Source organism: Leucopleurus acutus (genome assembly GCF_964270905.1).
Source record: "Leucopleurus acutus genome assembly, chromosome: 12".
NCBI lineage: Eukaryota > Metazoa > Chordata > Mammalia > Artiodactyla > Delphinidae > Leucopleurus > Leucopleurus acutus.
Window position 1 is genome coordinate 18,596,527 of NC_139154.1, and position 22,546 is coordinate 18,619,072.

General features: G+C 51.3%; 1 protein-coding gene across 1 annotated transcript in view; it reads left to right on the forward strand.

Moving 5' to 3' along the window:
• Nucleotides 1-16,588, forward strand: part of INPP4A (inositol polyphosphate-4-phosphatase type I A) — a 128,240-nt gene extending 111,652 nt beyond the window's left edge. The window contains exons 21-26 of the mRNA XM_082851547.1: nucleotides 136-262; nucleotides 554-694; nucleotides 2,899-2,996; nucleotides 5,259-5,371; nucleotides 7,399-7,553; nucleotides 16,246-16,588. Coding sequence (XP_082707673.1) covers nucleotides 136-262; nucleotides 554-694; nucleotides 2,899-2,996; nucleotides 5,259-5,371; nucleotides 7,399-7,553; nucleotides 16,246-16,378 — 767 coding nt within the window. The 3' untranslated portion in view covers nucleotides 16,379-16,588. The remainder of the gene's footprint in view (nucleotides 1-135; nucleotides 263-553; nucleotides 695-2,898; nucleotides 2,997-5,258; nucleotides 5,372-7,398; nucleotides 7,554-16,245) is intronic.
• The last annotated feature ends 5,958 nt before the right edge of the window (nucleotides 16,589-22,546 follow it).

Sequence of the window (22,546 nt, forward strand, 5' to 3'; positions counted from 1 at the left end):
GGCCAGCCTCCCCCCACCTCTCACCGCCTTGTCACTGCCGCCCTGAACTCATCGCTGTCCTTCGTGGCCACGCTGAGTCCAGGGGAGAGCGCAGGTCCCCTCTGCCTGACAGCCCTTTCCCTCTCTTGCCTCCAGGGGAGGAGCTGGCCATGCTGGAGGACATGAGTCTTGGGATCATGGACTTGAGGAACGTGACCTTCAAAGTCACTCAGGCTACTTCTAATGCATCAACCGACATGCTGCCCGTCATCACAGGAAATCGGTAGAAATGTTTTTCTGATTCTCAGAACTAGCGCAGTTTTCATCTGTGTTCATCACATGTGATGCACGTTTCATTTTTGCTTTATTCCGTTGCATTCAGCTGGAAATGCTCATCCCAGCCCGCTACACTCATTTCACAGCCCTGTACAGGTCGGTGACCGGCAGCTAGGAGGTCTCTGAGCTGGGCCAGGCCGCTGTCCCGTCCTGAGGCCAGCAGGGCCTTCCTCTCCTTGCTCGCCTGTCTCGCATCTCCCTGTCGCAGGCCTGACCCTCCTCTTCTTCTGCATTTCAGGGATGGCTTTAACGTGCGGATCCCCCTGCCGGGCCCCCTGTTTGACGCCCTGCCCCGGGAGATCCAGAGCGGCATGCTGCTGCGGGTGCAGCCCGTGCTCTTCAACGTGGGCATCAACGAGCAGCAGACGCTGGCCGAAAGGTGCGTGCCGGGCCATCTCTGTGGGCCAGGGGCTGCATCCGTCGGTCGCTGAGCTGCTGGAGAGCATGTACTTAGTCCTCTTCGGGCTCTGAGGGCCACCTGGACTTTGTTATCCCTCCTTCCTTTAAGTTCAGCCACATACCGGGCTCGTCTTTGGTGCTGGAACACAAAGATGAACCAGACGAGGTCCGTGTCCTCGAGAGACTTGGGCTGGTAGCAGAGAGAGGTGGCTGCAAGGATTAAGATGAATGCAGGGAGTAGGGGCCCTAGTGAGGTCTCAGGGGGTCTGGGAGGGCTTCCTGGAAGTGGGTTTTAAAGAGTAAGTAGGAGTTGGTTATATGAGGAGGTGGAGGAGAGACCTGGCGTCCCAGGCCAAGGAGCCTGAACAGAGGCAGGTGGGGAGAAGCCACGTGGGGCCGGAGGCTCAGGTAGCAGGCAGCAGTGAGCAGGGGTGAGGACGGAGAGGCCTGGATGGCAGGCATAGAGCCACACCTTGGTCCTAAAGGCCTGTGCCTCGTAAACTCCTCCAGGGTCCCCTGCCAGGCAGCAGGGAAGAGTCACGTGTGCCCACATGTGCAAGAGTGTGTGCAGGTGTTGGAGAGGAGGAGGGGATTGGGTGTGTGTAGCTTCTAATGACCTTCTCTTGGTACGTGAAGACCTTTCCTGTCATGTCATTACATGCATGTGATCTACATGTTTTAGAACTGAAAGATATCTGAAAGTTCTTGCTGTTAAGGACATGTGGTCTCCAGGACGACATGCCATATTCCTGTTGAGCCTCTGAGCCCAGTGGTCAGTGTCCATTGATCCCCAGGTGTAGGGTCCTCCCCACACGGTCGGAGACCTTTCAGTGGGACAGGACACCATCAGAGTCACATCTGAAGAAGGTCATCTGCCGGCCATGTGCTGGAAAGATGTGAGGGGCCAGATGTGACGAGGGGGTTGTCGGGAAGAGTCCGGGCCAGAGGCGGTGACCTGGGTCAGGCAGGGGCAGTGCAGATGGGAAGGGACAGACTGGAGAGCCGAGACGTGGTCTTCAGCGGGGCAGGTGTGAGAGGCGACAAGGAGAGGAACAGAGCAGGCCTCTAGGTGGGTGGTGAGTAGCTGGTCCTAACCGGGAGAGGGGTCATGCTGGGGGCAGTTGGAGAGCTGGCCTTAGGCTGAGGGCGCCAGCCCAGGAAGCAGAGATCCGGAAGGTGTGGCCAGAGGTGGGGTGCCCACTTGAGGGAGAGCGGGCAGTGTCGGGGCCCCAGGAGGAGGTAACATCCCCTGCGTCTGGCAGCTCCTGTTCCTGACTGCAAGAGTGGTTTCTGAAAAAGGTGTTTCTGGAAAGGTTTCTGCAAAGGGTTGAGGCCAGGCCAGATTGGAGTGAGCAGAGGGCCAGGTGGCGGAGGACATGGCAGTGGACGGGAGACACGGGAGGCAGGGTCTGTGCTCTGCTTGCTTGTCTGCTCCTAAACAAGGCCAGCTCACCTGTGTCCCAGGGTGACCCCCAGGGAGCAGGTGCCTGGAGGAGAAAAAGCCATTTTGGGCATCAGGGGTGGTCGGGTTGCGGTGGACCCACAGGAGGGCATCCTGCCCCCCGAGGGATGACTTTGGGACTGTGAAGAGGCTGCCATGCACGGAGGTCGCTGGGCAGGAAGTGGTGGAGGGGGCGTGCGTCCAGGCCTGGGACTCCAGGGCTGCGTGTTTGATGAGCACCTGCGCCTTCCTCACGGGTGGCTTCCCTCCCGACTCCCCGTGGGCCTGGCTCCCTGTGTGGTGAGGGGAGGGCTGGGGCCCTGCACTCCCTCCAGCAGGAACAGCTGGTCGGGTCTGGTCATCCAGCAGCAGGGCGACTTCCGATTTGAAGATGGGACTGTCCTGATTCCCCAGCCAGAGCCCCACTGCCGGCCCCACTCCCGGGCGCCTCCGGGGTGGGAAGACGGGGACCCGGGGCCGCGCGGCGGGGCTGCCCAAGGGCCTGGGTGTCTCGCAAGCATGCCTGTCACAGGTCACACAGGGTTCCTGCTCATGAAACGTATTCAGACTTGTCACCAACACGGGAGAGATGACCTTAAGCCTGGGGGGAGGAACGTGGCTTAGAATCTTGACGTGCACCATAAGGATCGAGAGAATCGCCATCGTTACCTTTAACGCGGTCACCGTGGCACTAGAGACAGCGACATTAGCCAGCTAACGGTGTCCCCCTGTGACCTCTGAAGGTTTGGCGACACGTCTTTACAAGAAGTTATCAACGTGGAGAGCTTGGTGCGGTTAAATTCCTACTTCGAGCAGTTTAAGGAGGTTTTGCCAGAGGATTGTAAGTATCTCTTCACCACGGCAGGTCCCCACCCGCTGTTTTTCGTCCCTCGAGGGGTTTGAGGTTTGCTTAGCGACCTTTTGATGCTGATGCTGACACCCCCCTGCCTCCCACCCTGTCACCAATGTGGTCGGCTGCTTTCATGCCCGGGGTCACCGTGCAAGACACGAAGGGGCTGAGGACAGACCCTGGGGAGGGCTTGCATGGAGGCTGGGCCAGGTGGGCGCAGGGCCGAGGGGCCCCGCTGGCGTCTGAGGGGCATCTCCCAGTCGCCGTGTGGCGAGGCTGCGGTGGCGCAGGTGGGTGACCACGCTGCACGGCCTCGAGTGGCCGGAGGCCGGCAGGGACTGAGGGCTGGCACGTGGGGAGGCAGGAAACACGCCTGGAGCATGGGGGATGGAAGGGTCTTAAAGGCCCGAGCGAAGGGGCTAGAAAAACAGGCCTGCGAGATGCCAGAGGATGGCAGGACTGGAGATCCTGCAGGGCCAGGTCGGGGCCCGCAAGCGAGTGGGGGGACATGGTGTGGGCACGGGAGCTCAGGCGGGAGGCCTCAGTCTCCCCGTGAACTGAGGGCGTGAGCCCAGCACTGGGCTTGGCGGCCGTGAAGGAGGCTTGGGACGGGTGCTGTTGGAGCCGTCGAGGCTCTGGCACTGACCTCACATCGGAATTCACTGGAGAATCTGGGAAAATCCTCTTGCCAGGGGCCCAGCTCAGAGTGTAGAGGGCGGGGCCTCGGCCTTGGGAGCTTAGAAACTCCCCGGGTGATCCCCGTGTGCTGCACCAAGCTCGAGAGTGATGACGTTTAAGAGTCAGTAAAATGCTTCTCTGAGGACTCAGCTGAAGGATCCCAGATACCAGGTCATCCTCGTGTTCTTCCACAGTGATCACAGTGACCAGTGACAGATTTGTCAAGTCCTTGCACGTGCCAGGCCTTCTACACACTTCCCACGAATTATCTAACTGATCCCACAGCAGCCTTGGGAGGCGGGCTTGGTTTCATACCCATTTGACATATAGTGACACTGAGGCATGGAGGGCAGGTCCCCCAAGGAACCTGGGTCAGGCCAGGTGGCCTGTGGCCAACACCCACCTTCCGACTGCTCTGGAGGCGGGGACAGTGCCGGCTGCCCAGGCTTGGACTGAGGGGACGGGAGCGTGTGCTGGGCCAGCCCCCCGGCTAGGGCGCCCTGAGACGGAAGGGCCACGCTGGGGGACCAGGAGCCTTGTGGTCAGGAAGGGGGAGACTTGTGCTCAATGTTTTAGAGGGCGGCAGTTTCCAGTGAGACGTGGCCCCAGGGGTAAAGGCCCGGGAAGGGCGAGGCCGGCGGGATCAAAAGCCGGTAGCACTGCCCACGGCCCGGGACGCCGGGGGTGCCGCAGCCCGCGTGGCCCTCAGCCCGGTAGTTACGCTCGTCCGCGAGGCTGAGGAGATGGGGCCCACCAGCAAGCGCCCCCAACTCTGCTGGGGCGCCAGTGTCGCTAACTGGGCCAGAGGTCAGGTCGTGCGTCTCCTCTGGGAGGCTCTGGTTCACAGCCTCTGGGTTCCCACAGCCCCCGTCACGCGCTGAGCCCTCTGGCCCAGCCCCCGGAGCAGCGTGAAGTGGTTGGCATGGGATCCTGCGTGCACCGGGGAGGTTGTGCGGTGGAAACGGGTGCATGGTTTCATCCCACAGTTGGTGGTGATTTGCGGATTCAGGCCCCCTGGCTGTTTTCCGTAGATGTGACCTCGAGGCTCTTCTGTTCTCCTCTGGTGGTCCTGGTGTTTGAAAATCCCAGGCTTCTGAGGTGAGGTGGTCTGACTGATCTTCCAGCTGGAGGGGTCCTGGAGCGGCCTGGACACTGTCGCGGTGGAGGCGGCTGCCCTCCCCACCTCCCCCAAGGGTGGCGGCCCCCTCAGTGTCGCCACCCCCGGCCCTAAGCATCCTCCAGCCCTGGCGGCAGTTCTGAAGACCTGATGGATCTCCCTCACTCCCTCCCGTTCTCGATGATCCGAGCTCCCCCTCCAGCCCCTCGAAAGAACTGAAAGGAGGCCAGGTGGTTGCCCTTTGCAGGTGGCACTGAAGTGGCAGTGAAAGTAACGGAGTGCTCACCGTGCTGGCCACCAGGCCCAGTCCCTGAACACAGGCCTCCCTTCTTGCTTCAATGACACTGAACCTCCGGCTCCGGCCAGGACTCATCCTTTGGCCGTTTCCAGCGGCGCTGGCTGCTGTGGGCTAAGTCCCCGTGGGCGGCCCCAGCTCCACGACCCCGTCTCTCTTCCAGGCCTACCTCGATCTCGGAGCCAGACGTGCCTGCCGGAGCTGCTGCGGTTCCTGGGCCAGAACGTGCACGCCAGGAAGAACAAGAACGTTGACATTCTCTGGCAAGCTGCTGAGGTGAGGGAAAAAATGTTAATAACAACAACAAATTAAAACCTCAGCCAGGAGTGAAGAGAACAGGTTTCTTCATAAGGACACAATGAGAGTTGCTCGTGAGTTGCTTACCGTAGGGCTGCCTGAATTCTGATAAGCCTGACACAGAGTCTACCCCCGCGGACGTGGAATAACCAGGCTGATGACAGCTGTCCCCTTCCGAAGCCCGCACAGTGATAACCAGCTAGAGCTCACGACCTGCTGCATCTTTTAGTAGGTTCAAAGGGAGGTCTCTGGGACCTTTGCCGTCTCTTTAAACAATATTTCTAGTACACTGCTGCTCAGATCTCCTCATTTCCCCTGAAGACCTCAGATACTTTCTCACCAATTTGTGGAGTTCCTGCTCTGAGCCCGGTATCAGAGCAGTTTCACAGCTCGTCATTCACTCACCCCTGATGAGGGGACCTGTCCACACTGGGACTCACACACAGAGTTGGCATATTATTAGTCGGGCCTAATTCACACATGGGGAGACCCGCCAGCACCCTGAAGTGGCTGATAGTTCCCCCCACAAAGCCTGGAGCCTGGTGCTGCAGGCTTCCCTCTTGTGCAGGGATGCACTTGTGGCCACCCTGCTGCACCTTCCAGAACCTCATGGAGCTCTGGATCCACCATCTATGAGTGTAACTTTCTTTGACCCTATTTTTAGTTTGGTTTATGCCACGTGTCTGGGTCATGAACTCTCCAGCCTGTGGAATTTAGTGAGCACGTCCCCGTTCACTTCATCAGTTATGATTTTATTAATTCACTCTTCACCTAGCTCAGGGGCTGCTTAGAATCTTTAAAAGAAATTGTTGTCTGTTCTCACGAGATGCCCGTCTTCCTCCTGACGGTCGTGGCTGAACTTGCTTGGGTCCTTTCTGTCTTGTCCTCCTTCAGACACCGTGCTTGGGACCACACTGTCCTCTGTAGAGCGGCATCCCTGGCCGTGGCTGCGTGGTCTCGGCTGGGGCCTCTTGGCCCGAGAAGCAGGCACGGGGCCGTCTGTAGGGCAGCCTGCAGCGCCTCTGGTGTTTTTCTGAGAAGAGCAGGTCACGGAGCCCACTGGCGTTAGGTCACATGGTTCTTCGTGAGATACCCACATTGTTCTCACAATGCAGCATCTCCTATGGGTCCACAGGCCCTTATCTGAAGCTCTCGTGGGCAGGTGTTTTAGAATTCACAGGGCTCCACATTTCAGAAAGGTGATACGGTATACAGTTGGTACCTAGGCGTGTGATAGGGTGCACATCACCTGTGTGTAACGTGCACGTGGATGATTTCACATCCCCAGGGGATCTGGGGCAGCACCCTGGAATCAAACTCCTGAATACTGTCTTACTGAAAAGTATGAATATGTATACAAAATGGGATAAATAAAAATTGTAGATAGTTTGACATCCACTCAAGAGCTGGTCATGTTGCCAAACAAGGCTGCCACAAACTTTATACCAAAAAAAAAAGTCTTTTGTTCCAGAGCTTTCTCGATTCGGGGACTGCGTGCCTAGGATTGCTCCCAGTAATGCAGAGCAAATGCTCCCAGGCGTCCTTCCGTGGGGAGATGAGGTGCCCTGAGGCGGTCTTTTCTCAGCAGGGGGGTTGCCCTCCACAGGAGCTCCTCACTTGGGAGGGGAGGTGCGCTGGGCCCTGTACCAGGGCCCCGGGTCGAGCTGGAGGGGAGCCTGGTGGGCAGGAGGTGGCCACAGGGAAGTGGGTCTGCTGAGCTGTTCCCACCTGTGCAGACGAGGAAGCGTGTAGAGACCGGTGGGTCTGTGCTGTCACTTCCAGAAAGGCCTAGAGACTTGGCGGGGGCTGGGCATCCTGGGAGCTCTCTGACCTACCCCAGGGGGTGGGCAGCAAAGGGCTGGTCCGGGCAGAGCTGGGAATGTGGCTGAGCAGACGGCGGGGCCCCCGGGAGGCAGCAGCGTCCTGTGGGAGAGGCCCCGGGAGGTGGCCCGGGGCAGCGACCTGTCCCGTCTCCCCCTAAGTAAAGCCTGCCTTCCCGTTGGCAGGTCTGCCGCCGCCTCAATGGGGTGCGGTTCACCAGCTGCAAGAGCGCCAAGGACCGCACGGCCATGTCGGTGACACTGGAGCAGTGCCTGATCCTGCAGCACGAGCACGGCATGGCCCCGCAGGTCTTCACGCAGGCCCTGGAGTGCATGCGCAGGTGAGTCCCCCGGGCCCGGCGGCCGCGCTCTAGTTTGGCTTTGGAAAATTCCTCCACGTCTGCCGAGTCAAACTCCAGGCCCATCACATCCAGTGTCCTCTTGAGTCAGGGGGGGAAAAGAGCCGGCGCTGTGTCTGAGTGGGACCGCACTGAAGCGGGCGAGCCGAGGCAGCGGGGAGGGAGGTGGTGAGCTCGGAGGCGGCCGTGTGGCTGCCCTTTGGTGCCCGGTGTGCCCCGGCCACTCATCTTGCTGTGGGTGCGACTCAGAGCCCGGGCATCCCAGCAGGCCCCGGCTGTTCCCATCCCGCGTTGTCTCTTTTCAAACCGAGGGGAGACCGAGCGTCCGCAGGCTGCGCCGGTTGGCTCCGCTTCTCCCAGTGGTGGGCTGGGTTTGCTTTCATGAGCCCAGTGTCCAGTGAGTGTTTCCTGGCAGCAGCCCCTCCCCTGTCCCCGTGCCGTGGCCACCTTGCCCTAATGATGTTCTGATTCCGAGGCAGCAGGCGTGTTTGCAGGATGAAACCTGGGACTAAAACTCTGTGCGCTGCCGAGCGATGCCTTGTTTCCGGCACTGCCGGGGAGCACCTCCCCTCACATACCAAAAGAAAGGATAAGAAACCTGCTCCTCCTGTCTTCTTCCATGTGGCCGCCAATGCTGTTCTAGTCTCGTTTCCAAGTCACTTCTACTGAATGTTCTGTACCATTTGTCCTCTCACCAAATTCTTCAAAGCATTCAATTCTCTTATCCTTTCTGTATGTCTCTGCCGTTTCACCTTCTCACAGTCTTACACGAAAGCGATGCCTGAGCGCCTGCCTCCTGACAGTAGCGTTTTGTAGAACTGGAACCATTTGTTCCTGTTTGGTCTTTCCAAGTTCACCCAAACCTCGTGACCTCAGGGCTGCCTGTTGATGCACTTTTAGAAAGTTCACACTCTCCCTGCCTCGGCCTCAGGGAGGCGGTGGGGTCTCAGCGTCCCTGGTGCGGTCAGCTGCGAGGTGGAGGGGAGGACCGCGCTGGTGAGACACAGGCCGCCGGCCGCAGAGAGACGAGAAAAATGGAGGGACACAGCTCTAGCTGTGGGGCAGATACTAGGATGAGGTCCGTGCCATAGGCGCGCGTCAGGTGCACAGTTGGTACCCCTCTATCCAGTCTTGGCTTCGTGGACACATTCGATGAAAACAACAGTCTGTTCTGACTGCGTCTGAGCACAAAGGTCTGGGGAGACCAGGGAGCAGGTGGCTCCTTAGACACACGGGCGGCCCCATCTGCTGGCCTGCAGCCCGCCAAGGGGCTGTGGGCAGTTACCCACACGTGCACAGGTGACCCGGGAGGCTTACAACACACGAGGCACGCTCACAACTTTGATCACGTGGGTTTCCTTGTAGGAAAATCAGAAAATCCACATAAGCCCCTACCCCAGTGACTCCCGCACCAGCCCATAGCCCACAGGACAATTCTCCGTATTCCTGCTACTACAAGGAACACTGCTAACATCCTGATGCATGTTCAGATACATACGTATGAGTGTGAGTGTGCTTAACCCACACATTGGTCAACTTACCCAGTCCCTGAATAGTACACAAAACATATGCACAAACAGATGCAGTTAGATGTGTAATTCTGCCCACTGTTTTAGTCTACTGTTCTCACTTAACTGTCTTGTGAGCCTTTTTTCAGGTTAATGAATGTGGGCCTTATCATGTTTAGCACACCATAATTTATCCAATTTGCTGTCCTTGAATCTTTAAGCTGTGTACAGTGTGCCAGCACTTTAAATAAGGGTGCAGTGAATACCCTTGTGTTTTCTCCTACCCACGTCTGCCCTGTTGATTCCTTAGGTTAAAGAGTGTACACCCTTGTAAGGCCTTTAATACAAATTGACAGGTTGTTCCCATATCAGTCACACCCAGTGTCCCAGGGGCCTGCCAACCCACCCTCTGGGTAATCATCCTGCCACTGCTCTGAGCGCTTCTGAGCCTGGGAAGTCGGCCTTGCTTTCCTACATTACGGCAGGGACCCCGGGATCCTGAGTAGGGAAGGACCCTCCTCCCATGGGACGGGCATCATTCCCTTGGCCTCCCTCTGCTTCTCTGAAACCCCCATCTGCCTCCAATCATGGATGTCTTTTTTAAGTTTATTTAGGTTTTTCTGAATTTTCTAAAACCTCTGCCGTGAACATGTTACCTTAATAATCGTTGAAGAAGTTATTCAAAACCAAAGCAAAGCTCGATGCCATCTCGCCTCTGCCGCCCTCGGGATCCTCAGAGCACCAGCCCCGGGTGCCGTGCTCACCACCCTTGTCCACCCGACCTCATGCATTTGTTTCCATGTGACACTGTTACCACCACCCCCCCCCCCCGACTTCTCTGCTTTTTGGATTATCCCGTGTGGGGAAGACGTGTGTGCTCATAGGCTGCAGGCCCCAGGTGGCTGGTCGGTAGCTGGTGTTTCTGGCTGCGGCGTGGCCAGGAGCCGCGGGGCAGCCCGGAGCCCTAAGGAGGCAGCAGGCAGTTTGGCCATGCCCTGCGGTGGTTCTCTTGCTTTCTGGCTTGCGTCTTGCCCGACGGAGGAGCAGAGCACGCAGGCAGCAGGGTGGGGCGGCTGGGGGCAGGTGGGCTGGGGGAGGGGCAGGGCTGACACTCAGCTGTCTTGTGTCCTGGAGGCCCCGGGTGAGCACTGGCCAGTGCGGTGCTAGCAAGTGCTTGACAGCCAGCTCTCTCCAAAAACAAAAACAAAACCTGATCTGTCTGGTTTGCCAATTTCTGTGGCATAAACACTCCTGCCAGCGCCTGTTTCAGGCTGCCGAGCGACACCACGGACCAGGGAGCTGGGAAGAGACGCGCACGCTTGGCTTTTGCCGTCGGAGCCCATTCCAGCTCCCTGCTGGTGGTGCCCCTCCGTCCCCAGTGCAGGGACCGAAACACAACAGTGGGCCTTCCTAAGTAGCCCCAGTGGCCCCCGAGACTGCCCTGGCCGGGGTCGTGACCCCGTGATCAGTGCTCATGGCATGACAAGCGTCCCCCCGTGAGAATGGCGCATCCAGGGCATCCAGGGTCCTCCGGGAGCGTCACCTCAGCACATCTCTTCGGTAGCACCAAAGGGGGACAGACCCCCAGTTTCCAGTGAGCTGGGTTGGACTCCATTCTTGGTAGACCCCATCTCACAGAACGATGACTCGGAACGGTAGCTCACACCCTGGCGCTGTAAGGCGAGTCTGGTGAGGGCTCTGCCTGCAGTTGATACTGAAGGGAAACGGTTATCGTGTGAGTGTTTAATCAGGAGGCAGCTTTGGCGAAATAAGTTGCGCCACCTGCCGCTCAGGCACCTGTGAGAAGGTCAAACGCCCCCGATGGTTCTTCATGTTCAGCTTGCTCTTTGGAGTCCACGTCTGGCCGCATGTGCGAGCATGGCAGGGCAGCATGGCGTGTGCTTGGCAGCCGAGGGTGTGAACATGGAAAACCATTTAGTCGGCCTACACGTGTTTGTTTTCAGTAGATTACAGTATTTTCTTCTTATTTTCCCTTCTCTTTCTCTCCTGTTTTTCTTGTAACTGTGCTCGTTTTGTTTTGGTATCCCTTTTACACCCTTTTCTGCATATCATCTTTTTCTTTGTGTTGTGGCTTCATTCCATGTTTTTTTAAATCTTATCTTTTGGTTCTCCTCTTTTTTCCCCACACTTTTGAGAAAATCCATTGCATGTATCTCTCCTTTTCCTTTATTTTCTTTCCCTTTTTCTTTTCCTTTCTCCCAACCTTCTTCCTTTTCACAGCATTGGAACACGGGAGGTAGTCACCCAGAAGAACTTGAGCGGCCTGGTGCCCATCCGAGACTTAAGACTAGACCCCAGCCTCCTCTGTTCCGTCCCTTTACTAGCTCTGAGCCCCAATTTACTGATTGCGTGGCTCTTCCTGAGCGTAGCATACCTGGTGGCCAAATTGCGTTGCAAATGAATATCGTTATGAGATATTAACAAATCACCAAAAAAAAGTGCCAGACATGTCCAGCCACCGTGTATCCGCCTGGACAGAAGGAGCGTGTCAGAGCATGGTCCGCCGAGATGTATTTCATGCCTTACAGTTTGACATTTTGTTGTTCTGAATTGTAAACACCTGCCAAATTATTTCACCAAGAGGATGTGTTCGTTTAAATTCTGTAGAGTTTTCAGTGCTTGTAACATGTTCTTACAGAGCTCTGTTACTGCTTTGTTTAGCTGGCCTGGAATTACTTGTACCAAATCTCTTACCTTCTGATGTAAAACTATTTATTACCTGTATTATCTCTTGTGCCCTGTTTCCTAGAGAGAGGAATTCTGTCAGGAAAGAATTTGTATATTTGATACTATTCTTTAAATGTACTGCTAACCTTTCCTTTCCTTTTGAAGAGAAATGAAAAGTGTAGATGCTTTCTAACCGGCTCATCTAGATAAACCTATTTAATAGGACATGTACTTTCTGCTTTCATTTCAAAGCGTAGTCCCTGAAATTATAGTAGCAAACAGTTTGCAGAATTATAACATTTCCTTGCTTACGTTACTATTTCCAAGTTGGGATGACACAAAGCTGTGAGGACGGTAGCTCATTGTATCAAATCAGGCACATAAAAATAACATATTGCATGTGACTTTAGAATTACTCTTTTAAATCTTTGTCATTAAACTGATCCAGGAACAAATGCACAGAGTAGCAAAAGGCTGTTGAAGTTAGATACATTTATTTTTCTTGAAATAGCATTTTTCATCAAAAAAAAAAAAAAAAAAAACCCTGCTGCTTTAATTCCAGATTCAAGTCCAGATACCTTTTCTCTCTTACAAATCAAATACGGTTAATTATGAAAAAAAATCAAAATTTACCAAAAAATAAGGTCCACTTTTGGGCAGTTGTGCCAGATGGAGGTGTGAGAGAGAAAAGGTCACTTTGGTTTCTGTTCTTATCGCTCTTAATTTTAACACGGCAATGTCTGTAAAATGGGAGGATTTGTAACCTTCACATTCCTGTGTGGAAAACGGTGGCTAGACACCTCTGAAGGCAGCAGAGTAGATGACAGGGAACCCCACAGATCCTGCATAAGAAACGGGCGGTGGCTTCTCTGTTTTCCAGCTCCGATTATGTTGTGCTTCTGTTTTGGCCTCCAGCTGGCTTTCCCATATATTGCATTTTATGGAAGTGGATTTCTTTTCACCACTCTAGAAACACTGGAGTGAATTTAGAGAAGCTGGCTTTTCCAGAAACTTTACCCCCAGCCATGCACGCAAACCCAGTCCACCACAAAATCTGGCCTCTCCATTCCCTCCCCCAGACTTCCAGAACTGACTCTGGGGTTTCTCTGGTTTGGCCTCAGATCTGAGTCTGGGTTCCGGGAACTGTAGAGGCAGTTACGACTGCAGAAGCAGTGGGTGACAGAGGGCAGGTGCAGACTTTAAATTCTAAGATGAAGGGGCATCCTCCTCCCCGCTGTGTCCTAGACCTGAGCACTGGGGGAGCCTAGGGCAGCTGAGTCCACTCTCCTCACAAGTGCAGTGTGGTCGCTCTGTCTTTTCTAGAATGAGGTGGCTGCTCTGTGGCGCAGCTCCTGACATCTGTCAGGAGGGAGTCTCTCTTCAGATGCCAAGTGACTGGTGGTGTTAAGTTGTAGCAACATGACACTAGTCACAGGTGAGGTCCTGCCAGCCTGTGACTCTTGTGGAGAGGTGTGTCCACCACTTGTCCTCCTCCACATCAAGGTGTACAAGTCGACTTTCTGAGACCATCTCGTTCCTTTATTGGAAAGAGGGCAGGCAGGGCCTACGGTTCACGTTCCATAGCTCCTAGCCTGTTCTGGGTAAAGCACTCCTGCCGCCCCCGGGGTGACACGTGCTGTGCCCGCCTCCGGGCTGGCAGAGACCATGCGCAGATGAGGGAGGCCCTTCTGACCCCACAGAGTGTCCCCTCCTCTTCCCGGGTGCCACCGCCCGCCCAGCAAATGGGGGCCGCGGCCAGCTAGACAAGCACCCCCCACCCCCGGCACCTTCCGCGGGGCCTCACGGACATCATGGCCTGTCCCCAGCTGTCTGCCCCCGGCTGTCATGGTGCCCACCAGGCCTTCCTGTAGGCTTGGCTGCTAAGATAAGAGAGAAATGGATGGAAGGAGAGGGGCTAAGATTCTTGGGTTTTCTCTTCAGGGGTGGGTCAGGAAGGTAGTACGTTCTAACTGCAGTCACGAGGTGAGATGGAGATAGCGCACCACGAGATCAGACGAGGCTGGGGGTGGTGGTGGTGCTTTAGAATATCTGAGCAAGGAAGCTCAGCGTGCCTTTGAGCTGAGTTTTCATGTCGCCAAGGCCTTACGAAGTCAGGCTAAATATATATTTGAAATCTTTCCTGCTTTAGTAAGTAACAGGCAGGATAAAACAAAGATGGGAAGATGATTCAAGAAAGGGGAGTCACTGATACTTGGTGAAGGTTTTCAGGTTGCTTTTGAGCTAATGCTAGCGCTGAGGCAGTGTCAGCGCAGGTGACTAGATGTTCAGGGTCACCAAGACACTCGTGTCCAGATGAGTTCTGAAGGGGAAGATCCCCTCCGGAAAGGAAAAACAGAGCTGTCACTAAAATTAGTTGCCACTTGGGGTTTCAATTTTAATTTTTTGTTTTAAAAAATAGATGTCCTTGAAATAATTTATCGATATAATAAAAAAAATCATGTAGCTTTGAAATAATTAAATCCCTCTTTCTAAAAATCTATCCAAGGCCACCTCGGTGTGTACTATAGACTCCTAAAAATAATGCAGCCGTTGTGAGGGATCAAAGTATTCTGCCTTAGGACGCAGGCTGGCCCCTGCGGCAGGAAACACCAGTTACCACAGCACGGGCTTGCCTCTCTCCACGACTCAGGCCCCAGCCCCAGGCTGGAGCTTGTCTAAACACTGGGTGACAGAGTCAGCGTGTGATCAGCCTCATTAGTCAGATTTTGTAAACTCAATCCAAATTCAAACATTTGAGGGAAAATAAGCACAATTTAAAAATAAAGTGTAATCTTGACTGTAATTTCATGTGTAGTATATATTCAGCCAGCTAAACCAGTAATCAGCCTCTTTAACATGTAAATAAAAAGGTAACGTCACAGTTCACAAATTCTTCTTCTTCGTTCCTCAAAGCAGTTTGACATTTACTACTGATAGGTAGCTTTTGAAAAGTGTGTACATTTCTTTGCAAATGGAGAAGCCATATCTGAAATAGTCCAATAATGTAAGAGCTTCCAAAGATTAAAGAAGCACCTATATAGCTTCTGCTTTAAACGGAGTATTTTTATCTGATTATTGGATGTTAGACCCACACGGTCTTTACTTGCTCTAGGGCTCCCTGCTCGTATGGCCTAGGCGCTCAGTGAGGATGACACACATGTAGCTGAGGGCTTTGAGGCTCTCGTGACAAGAAAGCATATCTGAGTTACTAAATTACTTAATATAACAAGCAGGTGGATACTTTTCTAAAATACCCGAGTTTATCTTCTGAATAAAATCAGTCTTACCAAAAATATTTTTCATGTTCTTAATAATGAGATTGTCATTTTCACTTTAAAAGGCTTGAGCAATTGCCACTGATATTTTTTTAAAATGCATGACATAATGGACTTCAGACAACTTGAAATATTTTTTTTAAATCACTGTTTCTTGGTAACTGCAAATTTTACATCTCATAAAGGGGATTTTGTACTAAATTTAATAATTAGTTGATTTAACTGCTAGTCTTAGAATAATATAAAACTATGAACTTACACTGTGCTATATAGGAAGTCATTCCTGTTTAGAATCGCTTTTGCCTGTGAATCTCATGTCTATCAGAACGTTTCCCAGAGAGCTCCCCTGAGGCTCGCATTCGGGAATGTGAGGCCTGCCTGACAGCTCATCCTCCTGCTGAGCATTTGCTTTGCCCACTGGGTTGCCAATGACAACCCTTGATCAACGCAGCAGCGGAAGAGGCTGGTGGCAGGTTCTCTAGGGAGGGGCCCCTGTGGGCTCTCACTGGCTCAGTGGCACTCCTGAGAGAGGTGACCACGAGGGCAGCTCACCTGGAGAAGGTGACCTCGGTGGGGTCACTTCTTCACGACGCCCCAGCGCTGAGAGCCATGTAGCCATCGCACAGCCCGCGGCACTGCTGTGTGCCCGGGACAGCTGTCTCCCAGGTTGAGACAGCATGTGACAGCCACCTTCTTAGCCAGATGGTTTTGCTACATGTTGAATTCTGCAAGGAAAATCAGCATTTTGAATTGGAGACGGTTAACAGCTGTTGCTAATATAGAAAAATGCAGCTTTTTAAAGGCTTTTGGTAAGAGTAGCACTTTTTCCATTTAAATTGCTATGTGACAGAACCTCTGAACCACTAGTTAGGATAGACCCCTCAGATAACCAGACACGAAATACATGAAACCATTACCTTAAAAAAAAAAAAAGGTTGTCCTCCACTTTGATACAGTGCTGCTTTTGGAAATGCAAACCTCGCAGTCCCATACAGCCTGTGTCCATCTCTGTGCTTCTTAATTGCCTTGTTCAGAAACGCGCCATCTTACGTGTGTATTGTCGTAAATGAGTCTGGCATCCATTTAAATTAATCAACCTTTCTTTTAATGCTATGAAAATAATCAGTTCATTTCATCTGAGTTTAAGTCTTTTCTTTTTTCCTTTTTTACTGCTGTCATTTCTTGTGCTTGTTTTTTCCCCAGTGAGGGTTGTCGAAGAGAAAATACAATGAAGAATGTTGGAAGTCGCAAATATGCGTTTAATTCCCTGCAGCTGAAGGCTTTCCCCAAGCATTACAGGCCTCCTGAAGGGACTTACGGAAAAGTTGAAACATGAACACACGGTTTCCTCTAATTAGCTGTTATGTAATAAATGTGGGTACCCTCTAGTGTCATATATGAATTCTTCAAGACGACCTGAAGGATTGGTTTTTACTTTTATGTTTTTAAAACTATTTCACTAAAGAGTCTATAGAGCATGTTTTTTGCGTTGGAATCCATAGCAGGTAATGTTGGGCTCACTAGTGTGGAGAGTTAACAACTGCCCATTTAAACAGCCTTCAGCCATAACCGCACAGATATCAACAGTTACCTGTATGAATCAAGCCAGGTGCGTCTGAAATGCTAAGACTTTCTAAAACGCCCACTTAGGCAGCTGCTCACCTAACTTATTTTTCTACTGAGTAACTCAAAATTGAGCATTGATTTACAATCTACTTTTTAAAAATCTCCATGTAAAACAGTAAATAATAGTTTAAATGATTGGATCCCGGGCAGACCACTAAATGTTAAATGTTAAGGGAAGTTCTGGGGAAAGACGCTCGCTCTGTCTCATGCGGCCAGGGCGAGTGCTTCTGGTGCATCAGCCTGCCTGTAACAGCACGGGTGGAACCAGGAGTTGAAGTAAAGGCTGATAAATCAGCCTGAGATAAGACTTATTAGAAGACAATACCTGCAAAGCCGCCTGCACAGTAGGGGCCACCCCTGTCCCTTAAAGAACAGGGTGTCTGCTCGAGGGCATGAGGCCAGCCGGCTCCTGTTGCCTTATGCCCCGTGTGTAGTCCACGGCCCCAGGGCACGTCTCCCCTTCTTCCCCAGGTCAGGACCTCGCATGCGGTATTGTCTGATGCCTCTCAGTCAACAATGGGGGATTTTGCATAGAGACAGTGGAAGCCTAAATATTTTCAAAATTGGTGTCCTCTGGTGGGTTTCCCAATTTTTTGTCTTCTAGAAGACAATACAATCATGTTTGAATGTCTGATGAAAGTGTCTTTTAGGTCTGCAATAATTGTTACTACTCATTCTGTTATGTAAGATGGCTGTTGAGAAAGTTGAGATATCTCCTAAAATGAGATTTTGAAAGGGATTAATGGACCATAAAACTTAGGAATTTCATAGAAAATTATGTCTGGTCATCTATTATAAGATGATGATGAGTCATCTGCACATAGCAGAGTTTTTTCTTAGTTTATATGTTTTTATCAATTGTTTTTATCATTATGTTTACATGTTATTTAAAAGGCTGTAAAAGAAATGTATGTGGCACATATTCATGATACTGATCCTAATGACTTGTGAACCCTTAGGAAGTTCCTTTACCTAAAATTCTAAATGCTATTCTTTGGGCTCCTCTAGAAATGCCACTTGGAAACACGTAACAGGCCTGGGCCTGGGGAGCTGAAGCACAGGCAAGACCACCCCTTGGCAGGGACAGAGGGTGGGCATCAGGTAAGGGTGGAACCAGGTGACCTTTCAGATCCTTTCCTCCTCAGAAGTCAGTGCACACCTGGAGCCTGCTGTCTCCTGACACCCACGGGTGAGTGTGAACTGGTGTGGAGGGTGAGTCAGTGAGGGACCCTTGGTGCTCACCAACCCCTGCACAGCTGGGTTCACTGTGGAGGGCGGAGGTGGAGAAACGTGTCCCGCAAGCCCACTGCACAGGTGGCAGCAGGTGGTGTCAGATTCTCCTGCTGTGTCGATCCATGTGCAGAGACAGCTTCCAGTATGGCTGATTTGGTCTTTCACCTCCACCATTTCATTTAATTTGTCATTTTCTAGTATCTATATATTTCCATCTTTACTCATTTTAACATCATTTTTTAAAACTCCCTTGTATTTTTAATGTTACTCATACAACTTTCAGATATTTTTTTTTTTTTTTTTTTTGGTCTGAAGAGCATTACCTGCATTTACCAAAAGGGAATATAGCAAATGTTGTCATCTGTTAGCGGTTTTGCATGTGGCACCTTTATGTGAGTATTTTCCTAATTTTGGCTTCATGTTGGATCACCGTAAAAGTCGAAGACTTGGCTAATCACGTAGAAAATATTCAGGTTTCAGTATTCCACCTGAGCGTTACTCCCCCGCTCCTGTGCGGTACTCAGTCTCACGGCGGCACTGCACGATTACAAAGCTCGTTGAGTGGGGGCCACATTGCCCATCGTGGTGGCTGCAGGTACCCAGGTCACACGGGAGCTTTGAGTTTTCAGTTGGAGAAGGAAGGCAGTTGTACAGGTTCCCGTAAAATAGAGGTTCCATCAAGTGCTCCTTATATAAGGCACCCATTTAAAAAGAAACGTTGAGACACTGAAAGCTCAGATGTGACATGGATTCTGTGAAAGCGTCTGCAGCACAGTTGCCTTTGGTTTCCTTTAAAAACGTACAAATACTGTATAATAAGTTTTGTCCCTACACAATTGTATTTGCCAGGCTTAGTGCATTAAGGTACTTTTATTTATTTGTTTTGGACAGTATTAATATATATAAACATATAGTTACCGTTTTATATATTCTTAGCTCATTCAAAGCCATGTATGCTGTAAATGTGCTAGTCTTTAGAATGACAATAAACAACTAACGAGATCATTAAACCTGGTCTGCCTGATTCATTCGGATACATTAGGAGGACTGGTTCTGTGGCCGGCATCTGGCTGGACCATCTGGCTGGACTGCTGGGCATTGCATTGAGTGCTCAGTGTTTGTAAACATGAGACATTTCTGTTTTATAATCCTGTTTTCACTTAGTTGGAAGTAGAGGGCAGTGAGGTGTGGGATTCAGCTTCAGACAGATTCGGATCCCTATCCTGTTCTGCCTTTCACTGGCTGGTGACTTTGAGCAGCTTGCTTGCCCTCTCTGAGCCTCCCTCCATGTGCTGAGTATGAAGTTGCTGCTTTTGCCCTTGGGCCCAGTGCACATCAGATTTTGCGTACACACTGTAAGAGTGAAGTTCCTCCTGTCTCCCCCAGCCCTGTGGAGATGCTGCAGTTAAGCCTTCAAAGCCAAATGCTCTGGGAGCTCCTCTTCTCAAATACAGACCCCCAGGCTGGGGAGCCTGACATGGGGCTCAGAACTCTCACTCCTGTGGGGGAACCTCTGCCATATAATTACTCTCCAGTTTGGGGGTCACCCACCCCCTCCCAGGGGTATGGGATTTGACTGTACTGCGAGTGTGCCCTTCTTACTGTCTCGTTGTGGTTCCTTCTTTACGTCTTTGGTTACAGAATATCTTTTTTGGTAGGTTCTTACCTTTTCTTATCGATGGCTGTTCAGCAGTTAGTTGTGATTTTGGTGTGCTCACGAGAGGAGGTGAGCTCAAGGTCCTTCTACTCTGGCATCTTGTCCCAGGAACCGAGGAAATTTTAATCCAGGGTCATTGCGCTCTCCAGATCATCGACCATGACCCACAGTGAGTATCAGAGAAAAATCCCCTTATGCTTCCAGCAGGAGAGAGAAGGAACCACTCATGAGATCTGCGTGCTAAGTGTGGACACAGTGGGCAGCGTGAGATGATTGGCATCAAGCGTTCCTGAGTGTTAGCTGCTGCTCATACCCTCCCACGTCCGTAAGTGTGGGTGGTGTCAACTCTGTGGGTTGCCTGGCCACCCGTTGTGTGACTTGCTGAAATGTCACTCCGTGAATGGTCTGATTCTTCATTATGTTGCATCTTGTGCTCGGCACACGTGCCTAGGGATCTCCCTTGGATAAATTCCTAGCAGTAGAAATGTACAACTAAAGGATAATTTCAATGTTCTGAAATTTTTGAACTTTTAATACTACCAGAGTACTCCCATAAGCTACCACCTGGAGCACCACCTGCCTTTCCCTTTCTCATCGGAGCTGGGGACGGCACCTTGTTTCACTTCCATTCCTTTGATTACTCTGAAACTGAACATCTTTTATACTTATATTTGTGCTTCTACTTTTGTGACTTCGAGTGTACATCTTTTTCATATGACTAAGTGTTTTTAATACACAGTCTGTTCACTCTGTCACATTTTGTGGTCTTTTTAAACCTACTTGTCAGCTGTCTTTTCGTTTTGTTGATGGTAGGTGGGGGTCTACAGAAGTGAAAAAATCTTATGTGGTGATATACACCTGTCTTTTTCTTTTTGCTGTTTGTTGTGAAATTGAGTCCTGGCTTCCCCACTGGAGGTGACACAGCTGGCCCCCCCATCCTTGTCCATGAGAGGGTGTCATGCTGTGCCCTCGCTGAGGGACAGCACCGCACTTGGCACCTTGCACATGCTTGGTTTAATTCCATTTATGGTTCCTGCCTTTGCTGATACTGAGGTTACTTAAAAAATATTCACCTGTTCTTATTATTTCTAGTACTTACATGGTTTGTTTTACATTTAGAACAATTCATCGGGAATTATTTTTGGCATAAGGCACATGTTGTAGTGTTTGCTACGGTCAGCACGGCTCCCTCCTCTGAGCCAGCCCGAATGTTGCTCCTTTAAAGATATAAGCAAGGGGAGACGTTTCAGGACACTGGCCACCGTCACCGTGCACTTCCTCCTGCCCCTCCTCGATGCCATCCTGGGTTTCCGTTCCAGCCTGTTAGTGGGTGACTTGGTTCAACCTGGCTGCTTGGTTCTAGGGGCGGTGACTGCAGAGGTTCTGATTGGAAGAAGGTAAGGGGGGCTGGCGGTTGGAGTTTCCCCATTTGTAATTTTGCTGAGGACAAAAATGATCAGCTGTTCAAAGGGCTGTTACGTTTGTAACTTCCTTACAGGCTGTTCTAACGGGTCTCCCCTCTTTTTAAAAAATTTTTTGTTGATGTATAGTTGATTCACAATGTTGTGTTAGTTTCTGGTATACAGCAAAGTGATTCAGTCATATATATGTATACATATTCTTTTCCATTATAGATTTTTACAAGTTACTGAATATAGTTCGCTGTGGCATACAGTAGGACCTTGTCGTTTATTTTATATATAGTAATGTGTATATGTTAAACCCAAAGTCCTAATTTATCCCTCTCCCCCTTTCCCCTATGATAACCATGAGTTTTCTGTCTGTGAGTCTGTTTCTGTTTTGTAAATAAGTTCACTTGTATCATATTGTATATTCCGCACATAGGTGATATCATATATTTGTCTTTCTCTGACTTACTTCAGTCAGTATGACAACCTCTAGGTCCCTCCATGTTGCTGCAGATGGCATTAGTTCGTTCTTTTTTATGGCTGAGTAGTATTCCTTTGTGTATACATGTGCCACATCTTCTTTATCCATTCCTCTGTCGATGGACACTTGGGTTGCCTCCATGTCCTGGCTATTGTGAATAGTGCTGCTGTGAACACTAGGGTGCATGTGTCCTTTTGAATTAGCATTTTCTCCAGGTACACGCCCAGGAGTGGGACTACTGGACGACATGGTAACTCCATTTTTAGTTGAGGGACCCCCCCACACCGTGTCCACAGCGCCGGGTTCCATTCCCCTGAGCCCCTTCCTGAAACAGCAAACAGCAAGTTGGAACCAGTTTTGAAGTTTTCTTGCAAGATCCTCCTCAGCCTGATGTGTTCCTATGCTGCTGTCACAAGGTGGACCTTCGGGCACAGGGCCACCCCTTAGTCACATGACAGAGCTTCTGGCACTGCCATCTTTTCTGGCCTGGGGAGTGCCAGGAGCCTGGGCCAGTAGAAGGGCCTGGGCCCTTCCAGGACCAGCACCTTCGAACAAGCCCTTGTGAAACTCTCTACTTGCAGATGGACAAACTCCTCCCTTACAAGCCTCTATGAAGAGTTGACTTTTCAGGAAGTTGTAGTGCAGGTGCTGCTCTGCAGTGTATGAAACCCTAGTCCAGAAACAAAAGGTTCCCTGGAAGGGGACAGCTCAGGGCGCCTACCTGCCCTACATGCTCATGAGGGTTGCCCAGAGGGAGGGCAGAGCTGCCTCACAGGTACTGATTACCTTTACACTTTTAAATGTACCTTCCTCTCAAAGGCCCTTTCCAAAAGTAGAAAGTAATTAAATTTACAGTGGATAAAATCCAGTATTTGAGAACAGGAAGGAAAATAGAAATGAAAGTGAAATAGGGGTGTATGTCAACCCAAAAGATTTTTCATTCCCACGAGCACGAAGCAGCACAGGCACTGGCAGGGGGAGAAGTGACAGGAGAGATGGAAACTTCTATTTAGCACACTCCATGCTCCCACAGGATTCTGGAAGCAGAACAGCACTGGCCAGAACTGACAGTCCGGCGCCTTGTTTACGCTGACCGTG